At 42.1% G+C, this 14,586-nt stretch overlaps 1 protein-coding gene across 6 annotated transcripts in view; it reads left to right on the top strand.

Annotated features, from left to right (window-relative positions):
• The window catches only part of SRBD1 (S1 RNA binding domain 1), a 229,834-nt gene that overhangs the window by 20,876 nt on the left and 194,372 nt on the right, over positions 1-14,586 (top strand). For all 6 annotated transcript variants that reach the window (XM_077813865.1, XM_077813859.1, XM_077813861.1 and 3 more), the window contains 7 exons: positions 1,867-2,013; positions 3,965-4,053; positions 5,702-5,867; positions 7,084-7,446; positions 10,673-10,839; positions 12,509-12,626; positions 13,085-13,223. In XM_077813865.1, the coding sequence (XP_077669991.1) occupies positions 3,965-4,053; positions 5,702-5,867; positions 7,084-7,446; positions 10,673-10,839; positions 12,509-12,626; positions 13,085-13,223 (1,042 nt within the window). In that variant the 5' untranslated portion in view covers positions 1,867-2,013. The remainder of the gene's footprint in view (positions 1-1,866; positions 2,014-3,964; positions 4,054-5,701; positions 5,868-7,083; positions 7,447-10,672; positions 10,840-12,508; positions 12,627-13,084; positions 13,224-14,586) is intronic.

Below are 14,586 nucleotides of genomic sequence, written 5' to 3'. Positions count from 1 at the left end.
TTTCCCCAGGCTGTGTTCATTATGGAAGATACCGCGCTGCTGAGGGTGAGCAGGGAATCAAGGGAGGGTCTTCTCCAAGCCTGCGGTTTCTGCCCTGGCCCCTGTGCAACTCAGCTGTGTGCAACAATGGTTCCCCTGCCTCCCCCCGGCTCCCTCCTGTGACGGCAGAGTGGCACGGGAAAGTTACCATTAATGGGGCAAGAAACAGCAGCTCTGCCAAAGAACCTGCGGCAGTGCATTGCCCAGTATCTCCATGAGAGTTTCCTGGAGATCTGAGGCAGATTCCAATAAAGTGAGGGAGTCAATCAACACCCTGTTCCATCGCTCAGACTAGGCATATGGTGGTGTGCGCATCATACAGACACAAGCCTGGTTTCTGCAACCCTCCTGCCCCCAACAACTCGCTTCAGCAGTTCCCCAAATCAAATCCACTTACCATGGGCCTCCTCTCTTGTTTGCGCTTTGCCAAGATCTGACAGCTGTGACTGGATAGCCTCTGCTGGGGTAGAGAAGAGCTCTTGGCTGCATGCATCTCTGACCTCCGATTCGTCCTCTGCCTCTGGGTCCCCCTCCACATCCTCATCCAAGATTTCCTCCTCCTGGCTCGGTCCAATCTCAACTGGCATTCGAGCCACCAAAGTATCCACAGTGGCCTTCGCAGTGGAGGTGGAGTTGTCACTGGGTATCGCGTACAGCTGTTTGTAGAACCGGCAGCTTGTGGGCGCAACACCGGAGTGGTGGTTTGCCTCCCATGCTTTGTGGTAGGTGTTACGCAGCTCCTTCACTTTGACCCTGCACTGCAGTGTGTCCCGATCATGGCTCCTTTCTGTCATGCATCATGAAATCTGTCCGTAGGTATCATAATTCCTGTGGCTGGAGCGCAGCGGGGACTGGACAGCCTCCTCTCCCCAAATGCTGACGAGATCCAGCAGCTCGGCATTGCTGCAAGCGGGAGATCGCCTCGTGCGTGGAGCAAGCCTGGCCACCTGGAAAGATGTGCTAAGACCACTGCATGTGTCACTGAGCAAACAGGAAGGGGACCTCCAAAATTCCAAAGGAATTTACGGGGTGGGGATGACGGTTGGTCACCTGAGGGCAGGGCAGTAGAGTTCAAACCGATAATCAGAGAGGTGAGAACAGGCATTGTGGGACACCTCCCGGAGGCCAGTCACAGCGCTGTAATCCAGCAGGGTGTTTACACTGGCACTGCAGCGCTGTAGCCCCGGTGCAGAAAGCTGTGTGCCTCTCGTCAGGGTGGTTTTTTTAAAGTGCTACAACTGCGCAGTTTCTGCGCGCTAAGTGGCTTGGCAATGTGTGCACCCCGGGAGTTACACTGCAGAAAGCTGCTTCACTGTGCAGAAGCTTGCCAGTGTAGACAAGGCCTAAGACAATATGCGTGTGGGCCTTTTTTATTGTGTTAGCCTTTTTTCTCTCTTTGGTGTTGTTTTGAAGAAGCTGGCTGAAGTCGTGGTATTTTCATGCTGTTCACAGGCTCCTGAAGGGAAGGCTATATATAGCAGGGGCAAAACCCGTTGGACCTGCTGAGGAAGCATGGTTGGCAAATGGGGATGCTGTAACCTGGAGACCCAGTCTAAAAGTGGGGTGAACCATAGGAGTCGGACTTGAAAGAAGTGTAGGTGTGGGCCTGTCACTTGAAAGGGGTATCACGGAGAGACCGAGAGAGAGAGGTGAAAGGTTCAACTCACCCTGAACCATTACACTAAGATGTCCCGATTTTCAAGAAATTAACTTCACAAACTTTAATAATGTTCTTTCAATGTAGTTATTTTGCAGAAGCTACAAAATTGAAACAAAATATCTTTTCATATGTCTTTTGTAAAAACAATAAATATCTGATTCGTGCAGGAGTCTGGCACAGTGACCTTTCAGCTTTAAAGATCAGAGGAAAGGGGAGAAAGAAGTGACTGCATGAAGGAGCAAGAGTATCAGAGAGAGAAAACCGCTAGCAGTGCTGCTTGTGGAGGACTGTAGAGTAACTTAGACAGCTAAAAGGTGAGTAGTGTCCTGTGTGTTCCGTGCAGATTTATAGCCTCCTTTAAGAGAGCAACATTCCCCCATTCACATGAATGGGATTTCTGCCTGTAGAACAGCATTAAGAAAATGATCTATTATTGACAAATGTTTTCTGCAGTGGGAACCAGTTCTGAGTGCAATTTAACTGCTGGTGCTGGTTGACGTAGGGCTCAGTCATGTCTTCTGCAATGGTGCTGGAAAATGGTTTTGTCCTATCAACACTAGCAGTCTAGTACGAGTTCATGGGGGAAAGCTACTGAAAGCTATTGTTGGTAGTAGGTCAAGTTCATAGTGTCTGGGTGGGGTTGATTTAAAGGGCTATGTTTGCAAAGGGACACAGTTACCTGGCTCACGTGTGAAAATGTGTGGTTTTCAGGGCACTTACCCTGCTTTGGAAAAACTGCCCAAACACCAAGGAACAAATTGATTTTGGGGGGGTGGGGCTGCTATGCTCCTGACATGGTATCTGAGACCTTTAATGCAGGAAGGTGCTGTCTTATAATTCTGAGATACAAATTCCACCTGTCTGCTTGCAATGATATGGAACAATCAGTTTAAAAAAAATCTGACCAATCCAAGCACATTTGTTGTGGAGTTGTACCCACTGCTTGCAGAACAGAAACACGGAGACAATTTCAATGTCCTGTTGTTGGCAGGGATATATATAACATGTTGGTAGGTAAAGCCATGTAAAAAGTAAGACCTAGTAATCCTAGAGGGCAAAAGCCCATTCAATTAGCAGGACATCTAGATGTTAAGAAGGGCGATTCAGATTCACGTTACCACTGGTCTGTGCACATGTAAGGCTAACAACTTCAAAAGCCATGGGGGAATAATGGGTAACTTAGCCATTTCCCTGGGAATGCAAGGAGTGGATCCTGCAGAAGGGTTTCCCAGGCCACCAGAGATGAGCTAATCAAAGTGCTTAACTGATGGTCAAGGCTCAATCCTCTGTGATGTCATAAGAGAGGATATTTGAACCCAAACACAGCTGAACAGAGGAGGGGGAAGAGTTATGCGGAGGCTTGCCAGATTTTCTTACAGAAATTGTATACGGGCAATTCTCTGTAAGTACATGATTTCAGGATCTTATCTACTATTAATTCAATAACATCTTGAAAAGAATTGTTCTTGCTTTAGTAACTGTTTGCAAATATATTGTATAAAACAGTTACTTTTTAAACATTGTTTTTATTTGTGGTATCCAAATTCACAGACGGGATGCAACTTGTCTCTGAGGGAAGTGTGTGTACGTCTAACAACTCACCATTGTTGTATGGAATGTATGTAGCTGTGTCTCTCTGAAAATTAACCCACATTCTTGGAATTTAAACCTAGTTTCTGGGTTGATCAGAGAGGGTGTTTGTAATCCAGGGCCTGTGGGCTAATTATTTGGAATTGCTGCCTATGTACACGTTGGATTTGGGGAAGTCTGGCATGTCTTGTTGTTAACATGCCATAAGGTTGGTGAAATGACATCCATTTTGTTAGGGCTGGTCCACACACAAGCTTGCACTGAAACAACAAATCAGTTTTCATTCACACGTTATAACAAAAGTGTGGATTAAAACAGGCTGTTGTTTTGGTGCAAGTTTGTGGATCATTTTATTTCGGAATAGAAGTATCTTATTTTGACTTAAATTGGTTAAAAAAAATGGCATAGGTTTGTGTCTAAATTGACTGCATTGGCTATATGTAATTTTCCCCACAGCAAAGTGTTGTGGGATTATATTGATTTGATGCTGTGGTCTAAATTCTTTAACATATAGGAGTATATTCTGATCATATTACATGCAGACTTGTGTGCCAATTTCCCACACTGTGAAAGGAGAACGTACTCCATAGGGTACAATTCTGATAAGCTAGATGAGAGAGAATATTTTTATAATTTATTGTTGTTGGTTTTCCCCCCGACCTCTCTTCCTTTCAGATGACAACTCTACCAAGGATAGCAAAATCTAAAGCAAAACCACTGGTATCAGAAGAAGAAGATGATGAGTTACCCTCCTTTCTTAAATCGTAAGATTAATTTTCCATTCAAATTTTTTGGTCTACAGAACATATTTGTTACAATCCTGTTTGGTTTCAGTAATGCATATTGTTGCATATAATTTGCTTCAAGTATGAGGTTGGGAGGTCATTCTGGTGCAGTATAAGTGAGACAAAGGGTGTTCTCAAGATCCCTGGTCAGAGGAGATAAAGGATTAATATAAAAAAGGGATTAATTTACAAAACACCCCTTCCCCCATCTGCATATTTAACACACACGATGAAAATAAAAAATGGCAAAATGTGTGTGTTAGGCCTAGTCTACACTTGCAAGTTAAAGTGCGTTAAATCAGCGCCAGGCACCCTAACTCCTGAGGTGTCCACACTGGCAAGGCACTTAGAGCTCCTGGACTCTGTGGCTGGAGCGCTGCTGGTAATCCATCTCCACGAGAAGCATAGGGCTTGCTGCACCCCGGCTGGAGCGCTGAGGTGTCAGTGTAGATGACGTTGCATTACTGCACTGTGATTAGCCTCCAGAACCGTCCTATAATCCTTTGAAGTCAAGTGGCCCCACTCTCGTCATGGTTTTGAACTCGGCTACAGGCATGCTAATATCCCTTTCAAAGCTCCATTTCTGACAGCCGGCATACTTATCTGCTCAGGGACACAAAGCAAACCGTTACTGTGGAATGCTCCTGCTGCAGAGGCAGGGGGTGTGTGTGTGAGTGAGAGAGAGAGAGAGGTGGAGGGTGGGAGCTGATGTTGGGGTTTCCCCCTTCCCCCTGCCGCTGTCTGAACTTACAAGACAGCATGCTGACACACACTCTGCCCCCCAAAACATACTGTCTCTCCCCCCACATATACACAACACACTCACTGTCACACTCCATCGCGCCATTTGAAAAGCAGCTGGCAATCTAGTACTGTAGGATTCTAGTACTCTAGAACAATGGGATTGGGAAACGCATCATCTGATGCTGGGCCTGCCCCATTAGGCATTGCAAACCCTTTCCAAAGCATGCAGCAGCCACTTGCACACTGGGATAGCTACCACAATGCACTGCTCTCTGTGGCCTTGCAAGAGCTACTAATGTGGTCACGCTACTGCGCTTGCAGCTGACAGTGTGAATACACGGCAGCGCTTTCCCTGCTGCTATCTCCGAGGGCTGGTTTAACTCCCAGCGTTCTACATCTGCAAGTGTAGCCAAGCCCTTAGACTAAAGACTAACTACTAAAGTCCCCAAAACAAAACCAACCATGTACAAACCCTTGTGTACCACTTTAGCAATGCCAGAGGTCTGCCTGGAGTAGCTCTAGATCCTGCACTTCGCTCCAGCCACTAACTGCAGTAGGATAAAAGGCTTTACTTATAGGCTCTGCATCCCTTCCTGCTCATCTTCCCTGGCCGTTTCCCTTTACTTCAGAAAACAGCTCCATCTACACTTAAAACTTATACTGAAAAAAATCACCCTCCATAGCGACATAGTTATGCTGACAACAACCCCATTGTAAATGCAGCTGTGTTAACAAAAGAGTGCTGCTGTTGGTGTAGTTAATGTTTGGGGAGGTGGTGTTCCCACACTGGTCTGTGCTTAGGGGACTGTATCCGTCTAGGCTCTGTAGAATAGATATAGCCTTACAGATGTTTTTCCTCTTGCAATGTTTACTTTTGTTTCAGCTCCTCTGAATCAGAGGAGGAAGAGGAGGAGTGGGAACCAAAAAGCAAAGTGGCAAGTAAACGTAGGCTGCCAAAAAAACCTGAGTCAAAACCTAAAAAGGCTGCTGCTCCACGGTCAACTGTGGTTAGGAAAAGGACCAGGAAGACAGCAGTAAAAGAGGAGCCGGTAGGTATCTGTAAGCAGGACACACAAAACTACTAAAGCTGTCAAATGCAATGGCCAAAACTTTCCTACTGAGAGTTGTAGGTGCTCAACACCTCTGAGAATTAGGCCATATATCTCTTTATAGCCATGAGGTTTTATATATGAATAAAAAACCAACAACCCCTATCTACCTCGTCCCCTCCTTTAGAGGAAATGAATCAGTACTGAAATGTCATTTTGTTGTACTGAGCCTGCATTCTCTTCCACCTTTTCCCAACTCTGGTGCTCCAGGTAAATTCTTAGCACAAGGGAAAGGATAGAAATGCTGTACGTGTTATACTACCATGAGTTAGTGTTGGTTCCATAGTGCAGCTGGCAGAATATTTTTCAGTAAATCTTTACCCCAGCAGCAGTGAAGCCAGTTCCGTTTGAAGACCTAATGAATATGTTTGAATGACTTTCCTTGTGTCTTTCATCAAATATTTGATACTAAAATATAAGAGTAGGGCCACGAAATGCTCAAGATTAGAAAAAATTGCAGGGAGGATATTCATCACGAGGGAAGCGACTCTGTTTGTAACTTACCCTAATGTGCTTAGGTATTCCAGGGTGCATGTCCTATGTATAAGATCCCCCTGTGTTTGAAGCTCCCTTTCTTACTGTGTTTGCCAGCCTTTGAGAAGTCCATTCCTGGATCCCAAAGAAGAACTTTGATGGAAAAACTGGGGCACAAGCCAGTTGTGACTTGCCCAAGGCTTCTCAACAGCTTAGTGTAAGGGATGGAATTGGAACTCAGGGGGTGCTTTCTAGTTCCAAGCTCAGTCTGTTAGAGCACTTAATTATATATACACAATGTAGGCAGTGAAACCCGCGGCCTACATTCTCTCCATAGGTAACCCTCTGTTTTAAGAGAGCAGTTTAAAAATAATTCCAAGATTTCTAGAGTTACTTTGATCTTCAAAGCCCATCTCTACTAGGCTGCAGTTTTTGTTATCTTTTTGCTGGTCCTTTGAAGGTGTGCTTAAGACAAGGTGCACTGAATTAGGGGCCTGATTTTAAAATGCTGAACACCAACTGTGAGGCTCTGAGCACCTCTCAGTATAGGGCCATAACTTGGGGAAATGATGTCTACCATCAAGTTCTCCATGTGACAACACTTACATTAAAGCTGTTATGTTTTTATTGGACTAATTCATGATATTCAGTGTTTAATTTATTTTGATGGTTTATTTGGCAGAATGTGTCTTTGCCTATTGCTGCTGATGAAGACAGTAAAGATGGACTGAAACTTTTACATCCTAAAGAAGAGACAGACCCCAAACCAAAAACTAGAACTAAAAAGCCAAAAATGCCTCAGGGAACAAAAATAAATGTTATTCAAGGAAAGATGGATAACCTAGATAGTGATGAAATACCCTCAACAAGTGCGCCTTTGATGGAAAATGAAGTAAAGCAGGAGAAATATGAAGAAGATTTTACATTTGATGAACCCCCTTTAAAACGGATAAAATTGACAACACTTCCTCAAGGAAAACCAGTAAAACATCCTGGAAGCACCAAGCACCAAGAGGAATTAGAAATGAACTGGGACATTGTGCAGGTATGACATCTCTTCCATTTCTTTATAGCAGTCCACTAAAACTATACTGTAGTGTACAGAAATAGGACTAACTTGGGCTGTGGTACACATTCGTGATTCCTATTGACTTCAGTAAGAGCTGTTGACACATTCCAGGAAGTAGCATGGGACTCTTAAATAAATAGTGCTTGAATTACTTTATTTACTAGTTTGTTCTTAGATTAAACATAGGCCATGACAAGCTACACAGATGAAAGTTATAGTTCACTATAAAATGCCTCTGAATAACCAGTTTTACAAATTTCCATTCAGATATCATTCTGAGATTTGTCACTTGTAGACAAACTTTGAATTAAAGATTATGTAGCGATTTACAGAACAATCTCACTTTCTTTCTCTTTATCACCATTAGAGCTTGAGGGAGTTGCAATTCAAAGACTGCACCCTGCAGCTATGGAAATCTTGAAAATTTAGGATTTTTTTGGTTGCAGACTTCATAGTAATTTCTCAAATGTAAGTTTTAAGTATGATAAATCATGGCCCATTTGTTTTGGAGATAGACTTCAGCATATATATCAACCAGAATGGAACCTTCATCCAGATAGACTTAAAACAATAATGTCAAATAGTGTGAGAATATCTTCATGCATCTCAGTATAATATTAACTTTGAAGCCTAATCATGACCATTTAAATGCAGGTGTTGTAGAAATAGCCAGTTAATGCCCTCGTTCTACGAGATTGTATGTAGCTATGGAACACTGGGACATAACTGGAATAGAGCAGCACATTTTAGCGTACTCATGCTACTGTACTGTACAGCTTGCTACTACATTAAGAATATTAGAATAGATTATCAAAATTCTCTCCCTGACTTTCTTGAAATTCTGCTGACTTCTAAAGGGAAGAAATTCCTGTAAATATTGTGGGCAAACTCCTTGAAGTTCTCCCATGTTCTTGTTTATTACCTAAGCTTGTGTGTGCATTATGCTGTTGGTTATAAACTAGGTACTCAGTAAGGTACATAAGATATTTTATGTAGCCTCAAATGTGATTTGTATTATCACAGGTGAGCATGTGTGTGTTTGTATAGTCATATAGAGTAAAATTTTCAGAGGCTTCTAAGTCACTTAGGGCGTTGTCTACACATACAAGTTGTGCCACTTTAACTATCCAAGGACAGTTAAAGTGATGCAAACTACTGTAGGGTAGATGCAGTTATACTGGCATAAAGGGCACTTATCCCAGAAGAGCTTATTCCCATATACTGACTCTAGGGATTGTACTGGTATAACTATATCAATAGAAAAAAGAAAAGGAGTACTTTTGGCACCTTAGAGACTAACAAATTTATTTGCGCATAAGCTTTTGTGAGCTACAGCTCACTTCATCGGATGCATGCAGTGGAAAATACAGTGGGGCGATTTTATATACACAGAGAACATGAAACAATGGGTGTTACCATACACACTGTAACAAGAGTGATCAGGTAAGGTGAGCTATTACCAGCAGGAGAGAAATAAAAAAAAACAAACAACCTTTTGTAGTGATAATCAAGGTGGGCCATTTCCAGCAGTTGACAAGAATGTGTGAGGAACAGTAGTGGGGAAAAATAAACATGGGGAAATAGTTTTACTTTGTGTAATGACACATCCACTCCCAGTCTTTATTCAAGCCTAAGTTAATGGTGTCCAGTTTGCAAATTAATTCCAATTCAGCAGTCTCTTGTTTTGTTTTTGAAGTTTCTTTGTTGAAGAATTGCCACTTTTAGATCTCTAATCGAGTGACCAGAGAGATTGAAGTGTTCTCCGATCAGTTTTTGAATGTTATAATTCTTGACGTCTGATTGGACTGCTTAATTGGAATTAATTTGCGAACTGGACACCATTAATTTAGGCTTGAATAAAGACTGGGAGTGGATGGGTCATTACACAAAGTAAAACTATTTCCCCATGTTTATTCCCCCCCATACTGTTCCTCACGCGTTCTTGTCAACAGCTGGAAATGGCCCACCTTGATTATCACTACAAAAGGTTTTTTTCCTTTCCTGCTGGTAATAGCTCACCTTACCTGATCACTCTTGTTATAGTGTGTATGGTAACACCCATTGTTTCATGTTCTCTGTGTATATAAAATCGCCCCACTGTATTTTCCACTGCATGCATCCGATGAAGTGAGCTGTAGCTCACAAAAGCTTATGCTCAAATAAATTTGTTAGTCTCTAAGGTGCCACAAGTCCTCCTTTTCTTTTTGCAGATGCAGATTAACATGGCTGCTACTCTGAAATATATCAATAGAAAAATCTACCCCTCACTGAATTATATCAGTATATCAGTACAAAATCTGTGTGTAGATCAGGCCTTAGGATACTTGGAAAATTCTGCTTGTATTTAATTATTGAGACTTCAGTAAAATGAGCTTGATGGCATCATCTTGGTTCCCAGTGAACAAAGTCTGCAATTTTTTTTTTTTAAATATAGGGTTCTACAATGCCAGTTGTTTTTTTTCAAAACAACCTACTGCAGCTATTTTTAATATTTGGGTGGGTTTTTTGTGGTGATTATTCTGTTAGAAAATTGGCCTAATATTGAAAATTGCATATTTTGGTTAGGATTGATGGCGTTCTCACCTCAGTTCAGTTTTAGTGCCCTGGAGACTGAAGTCTTCTGTTTATCCACAGAGCAGCTATACACTGACAGAGGGAGTATAATCTTCACCATACCACTGTATCAATGTACCTTAGCCACCCACATGGCTGAGGATATTCCAGGGTACATTCAGCCCTTGGTTTCTACTAAGACTGATAGCAAAGGTGCCTATAATATGATGATGGTTTTTGCGATATTGACCCTTGTATGTTAGGAAAGAGCCTGAGTTTATCAAAGTCACATCACACATGGAGCAGTCTTTAATAATGACTTTCTGGTCACCACTGACCTAGTATAACAGGATTGTGGCCACCCGGTGCTTCATGTTTATCCTATCCCCCTTGTGTCCCCCCCACAGTGGCCACTTTATTTCATGATCATTATATGCCAGAACTCATTCTTTTGTCTTAAGTACAAATTCAAGTACCTGTAGCAGTATTATAGTATATGACACATGCTTTTGCAAGCCTGGCATTCCATCCAACAGAGGGCAGTGTTGTGCACAAAACAGCACTCTATCCTGGCTGGATATGAAACCAAAGTGAAGACACTAAGCCAATTTACCAGTTTTAAAAATAGTTATTTGTTTTCTTGTGGCAGGTCCTGTCAGAAAGAACAAATATTGAACCATGGGTATGTGCAAACATAATTTGCCTTTTCCGTGATGAAAACACAATTCCATTCATTGCCCGGTATCGAAAAGAGCTTGTCAATAATCTGGAAGCTGACGCCTTGCGAGAAGTACAGCAAACACTGGAAGAACTACGGTAAGTAATCTAGTGGGGGGAGTGTATTTGTGTGTGTGTGAGGGAAAGGAGTTAAACGATGACCTGCTGCCAGGTCTGTGTTTCTTGTGTGCTTGGTTACAATTTGGAACTCTGCGTGTATGATGTCTAAAAGAGCAATAGTATAATTCCCAGTAGGATATGTTGTGAAGGTGGTAAGTATGCATCCGTAATGCAAGGGGGGAAAATCCCGACTAGAATGTTCCCATTTAAAAGAAAGAACACAAAGTTCTTAAAGCCAAAATACTCAAAGTTAAAGACAGGGGTATACTTGATGCTCCCCTGGCTTTCACTTTGTTTCAGAAGGGAAAAAAAGAGAGTTAGGTTACTGATTGCTCAGTGAGTTATTTTAAATATGTTTTTTTATTTAGAGGCCCCTGAAGTATGTAGCCCTGAATCAGAAATAAGCTCCACCCCTTGTGTTGTCATCTGAACATCTGGAAAAGAAGCCTAGGGCTCTTTTTTGGTAGCAGCAGGTGTCGGTCCAGCAGCCCCTCATGTAGGGTCAGGCGAGTAGCACATGGGACCTTGGAGTTCATAGAGGGCATGGAAGGCAGCCCCAAAATATTACAAGCCAGGAGCCAGTAACACATACAGACACTTAGCAGAGATGGAGGAAGTGAGTGCAAGGAGCAAGCTGCTATATTTATAAGTAGGCAAGGAGGACAGGGAGTCACTCCCCTTCTTCCCCCAGTGCACATGCACACAGTCTGTTTGGGCCTGTGGAGACACAACAACCCTCTCCAAATAATACAGTAGGGGAGTGGGGAGCGCTTATTTGGTCAAGCAGAGAAAGCTGCTGCTGAAGCAGCCCACAGCTCTCTGTTAGTTCAGACTCCACCATAGAGGCACTCGGGGCTGCCACAGTTCCTACTTGCTGCAGTGGTTAGCGTGTCTTTTGAAAATATGTTTGATGTGCTCTAGGTGGGCAAGGAACAGACGTAAAGGTTCTATGTGCTGAGATTTCCCCCTTCCAGTCCTGGCTGTTGTTGGAGTAGGGGATCCCCCCAGATAGGTGCGAATGCCTGGGACAGGAAAGGGGGTTCAGGGAGGGCACGCAGTATTATGTGTGCCATTGTCCTCCACTGTCAGACCAACTCAAGAGTTTTGTAATGATTTCACTTCCTAGTGGCTGCTGGACCCTAAGACGTCCCTAATACTCTCTGCTACTGTAGAGATGGATCCTGAGAGGTGCTGAGCATCTGCAGCTCCCGTTGACTTGAGCAAGAGTTCCAGGTGCTCAGGATTTAGCTCCCAGGTAGTTAATAGAAATTCTTATTTAGATGAAGTGTCAGAGTTGCTGCACTTGGATCACAAGGTGGCAGTGTTACAAGGAACATCAAAGCATAAAATACTTAGCTTGACACCCTTTGCTTGGTTTCTAGATCCTCCTCCCAACTATTGCAAGCTTTGTTGATTGTTGAACAAATATTAAAATGGGAGAGAAATTATTAGGATTTCTACAGCGTTAGTCAGAGTGGGTTCCTTGAGGCTGATATAAGGTGTAGTCTTCCATGGCTTCTGAGGCCAAACACACTGCCTCAACAACGTGCTGTCATGAGATCCAGTGGGTTGGACCACATTTAGTGATAATCTTTTTCATCTGATTTGAAATGTGATTATTTATTAACATAAATCCCATGTATTGTAGTACTGTTGCAAAGAAGACACATGTAACAATACAGAAGATAAAGAAAGAAGGAAAGCTATCGGGAAGTCTATTAACAGCCTTATTAAACTGCAAAACTTTGGATGAATTGGACCATGTGGTTAGTGTCTCTCTTTTTAAATATGTTCGTAAAATTTTATCTTGCACAATTAAAGAAGAGGTATTGAAAAACTGTAGCTCTGACTAGTGCTGTGAGAATAACTGATTTGTGGTTCACTGGCCATTCTGAAAAATGGGGAAAGAATAGTTTAGGATTGAACAAAACATTTTGTTTATTTTTTTGAGCTTTTTTATGTTTTGTAAATAAACTGAAACATATTTTGAAATAAAAAGTCATTTTGAATCAAAAAATTGAAACCTTTCATTTAGAGGAGGTCAAGACAAAATGTTTTGATTTTGGGGGGTATTTTTGACTGAAACAATTTGGTGAATTTGACACACATTTACAAATGTTCCGGTTGACCCAAAATATGTTGCCTAGCTTAGATATGGCAGAAATGTTGATCTCTGCCTTTTTAAATAACAATACATTTTACAACTATTCTTTTCCCTCCCCAGTCTGCACCATATAAAACTGGAAGTAAAGGCACCAAAGCCCAAAGGGCCAAACAACTGGGATTAGAACCTGCGGCCATATCTCTCATTGAAAACCCAGTAGAACTCAGTCTGTTTTCTTACATTAAGCCTAATGTCAAAGGTAAGTACTCAGTTCCTGTATGCAGTAATGGGAATTAGAACATACCTTAAATAAAGAACAGCTTTATTTATGAGTTGTCCTTATACTATTGAAAGTTAGTATGAGAATACCTTACATTGCTTAGAGACTTCAGCGATAGATGCAATAGAAAAAGCCAAGTTGAAAATCACAGTCATCTGTTGTCTAAAAAAATGAGCACCTGTTACAGGGACTGTGGCATGAGGAAATATAGGGTGAATTTCATTGCAGCACAGAGGGCCTGTCTAAGGTTCCAACCCCACTTAAACCCTTGCCAGTGTTATAAAGGATCTTGTGCAGGAATCTGCACTGAGGCAAATTTCATCCACCAAGGCACATCCTAAAAATGTCTGTGTTTTGGTGGTTGGGAGTGAGTGGGAACCCTTTAAGTGCTGAGTGGATATTGATGGTGCTGGAGAGAAGGCAGTCTGGTATCGGAATGGGTGCTCTAACTAGTACTTGTGTCACATTTATATTCTGCAGAATTGATTCTGTCTTTGAAAATGCGATTATTTGTAGTGAACAGTTTGACAATAAACCACCAGGATTGTTAGTGACTGTTCTATGGTGTATGCGCATCTTCTTTTCCATGTCACCTTTTTTACCATGCATATGCTGAAACTGCTTGTTGATACTGACTCTTACTCATCCCACATTATAAACAGCAATCAAAATATAAAGATTAACTAAAATGGTAAAGTTAAATTGGTCCAAATTTAGTATTGTGAATCTGTTGGCAAAGTTTCTGATTGATTAAATGTCACATTTTAGAGTGCTGCAATATTTCATAAAGCAAGATGTTGCAAGCATTGCTGTGTGCTGTACTGCCGGATAACTGATTGTGCTGGGGGAGTGCCAGTGCCGAAGGGAAGTGTTTGTAATGAAAGCGGGGATGAATGATCAGGAGTACCAATGGTTGCATTCAAAAGGGACTGTCACTTATTGGAGTAGCATGTATCATTGTCATTTTTCACATTTGGAATGAATAAACCTTTTTCAATATTCTGCTAGAAATAGAGAATCGGAGCTTGCATTTATATTATGCCTTTCATCCTAAAGGACCATGAGGCATTTTACAAACGACATACAGATAGGAATCGGGTATCAGGGGTGACAGCCAGGTTGACAGCCTGCATGCAGTATGAGAGGAGAATAAATCGTGTTTGATCTCATGGGACTGAGCTCCTAGTCATGCAAAAAAGGTCCCAGGCGACTCTGGCTTATGGCTTTTAATTTCTCAGTTGGTATTTTTAGAATATTCCTAATAATATGTTATCTATAAAAAAAGAACAAACTCTGAATTAAAAATATGTTGTTTAGGTTGCAAAGTCGAGCATTCAAAAAT

The sequence above is a fragment of the Eretmochelys imbricata genome, chromosome 3, assembly GCF_965152235.1.
Source record: "Eretmochelys imbricata isolate rEreImb1 chromosome 3, rEreImb1.hap1, whole genome shotgun sequence".
In the NCBI taxonomy this organism is placed as follows: Eukaryota; Metazoa; Chordata; order Testudines; family Cheloniidae; genus Eretmochelys; species Eretmochelys imbricata.
This window is presented reverse-complemented; position numbering and strand designations above follow the sequence as displayed.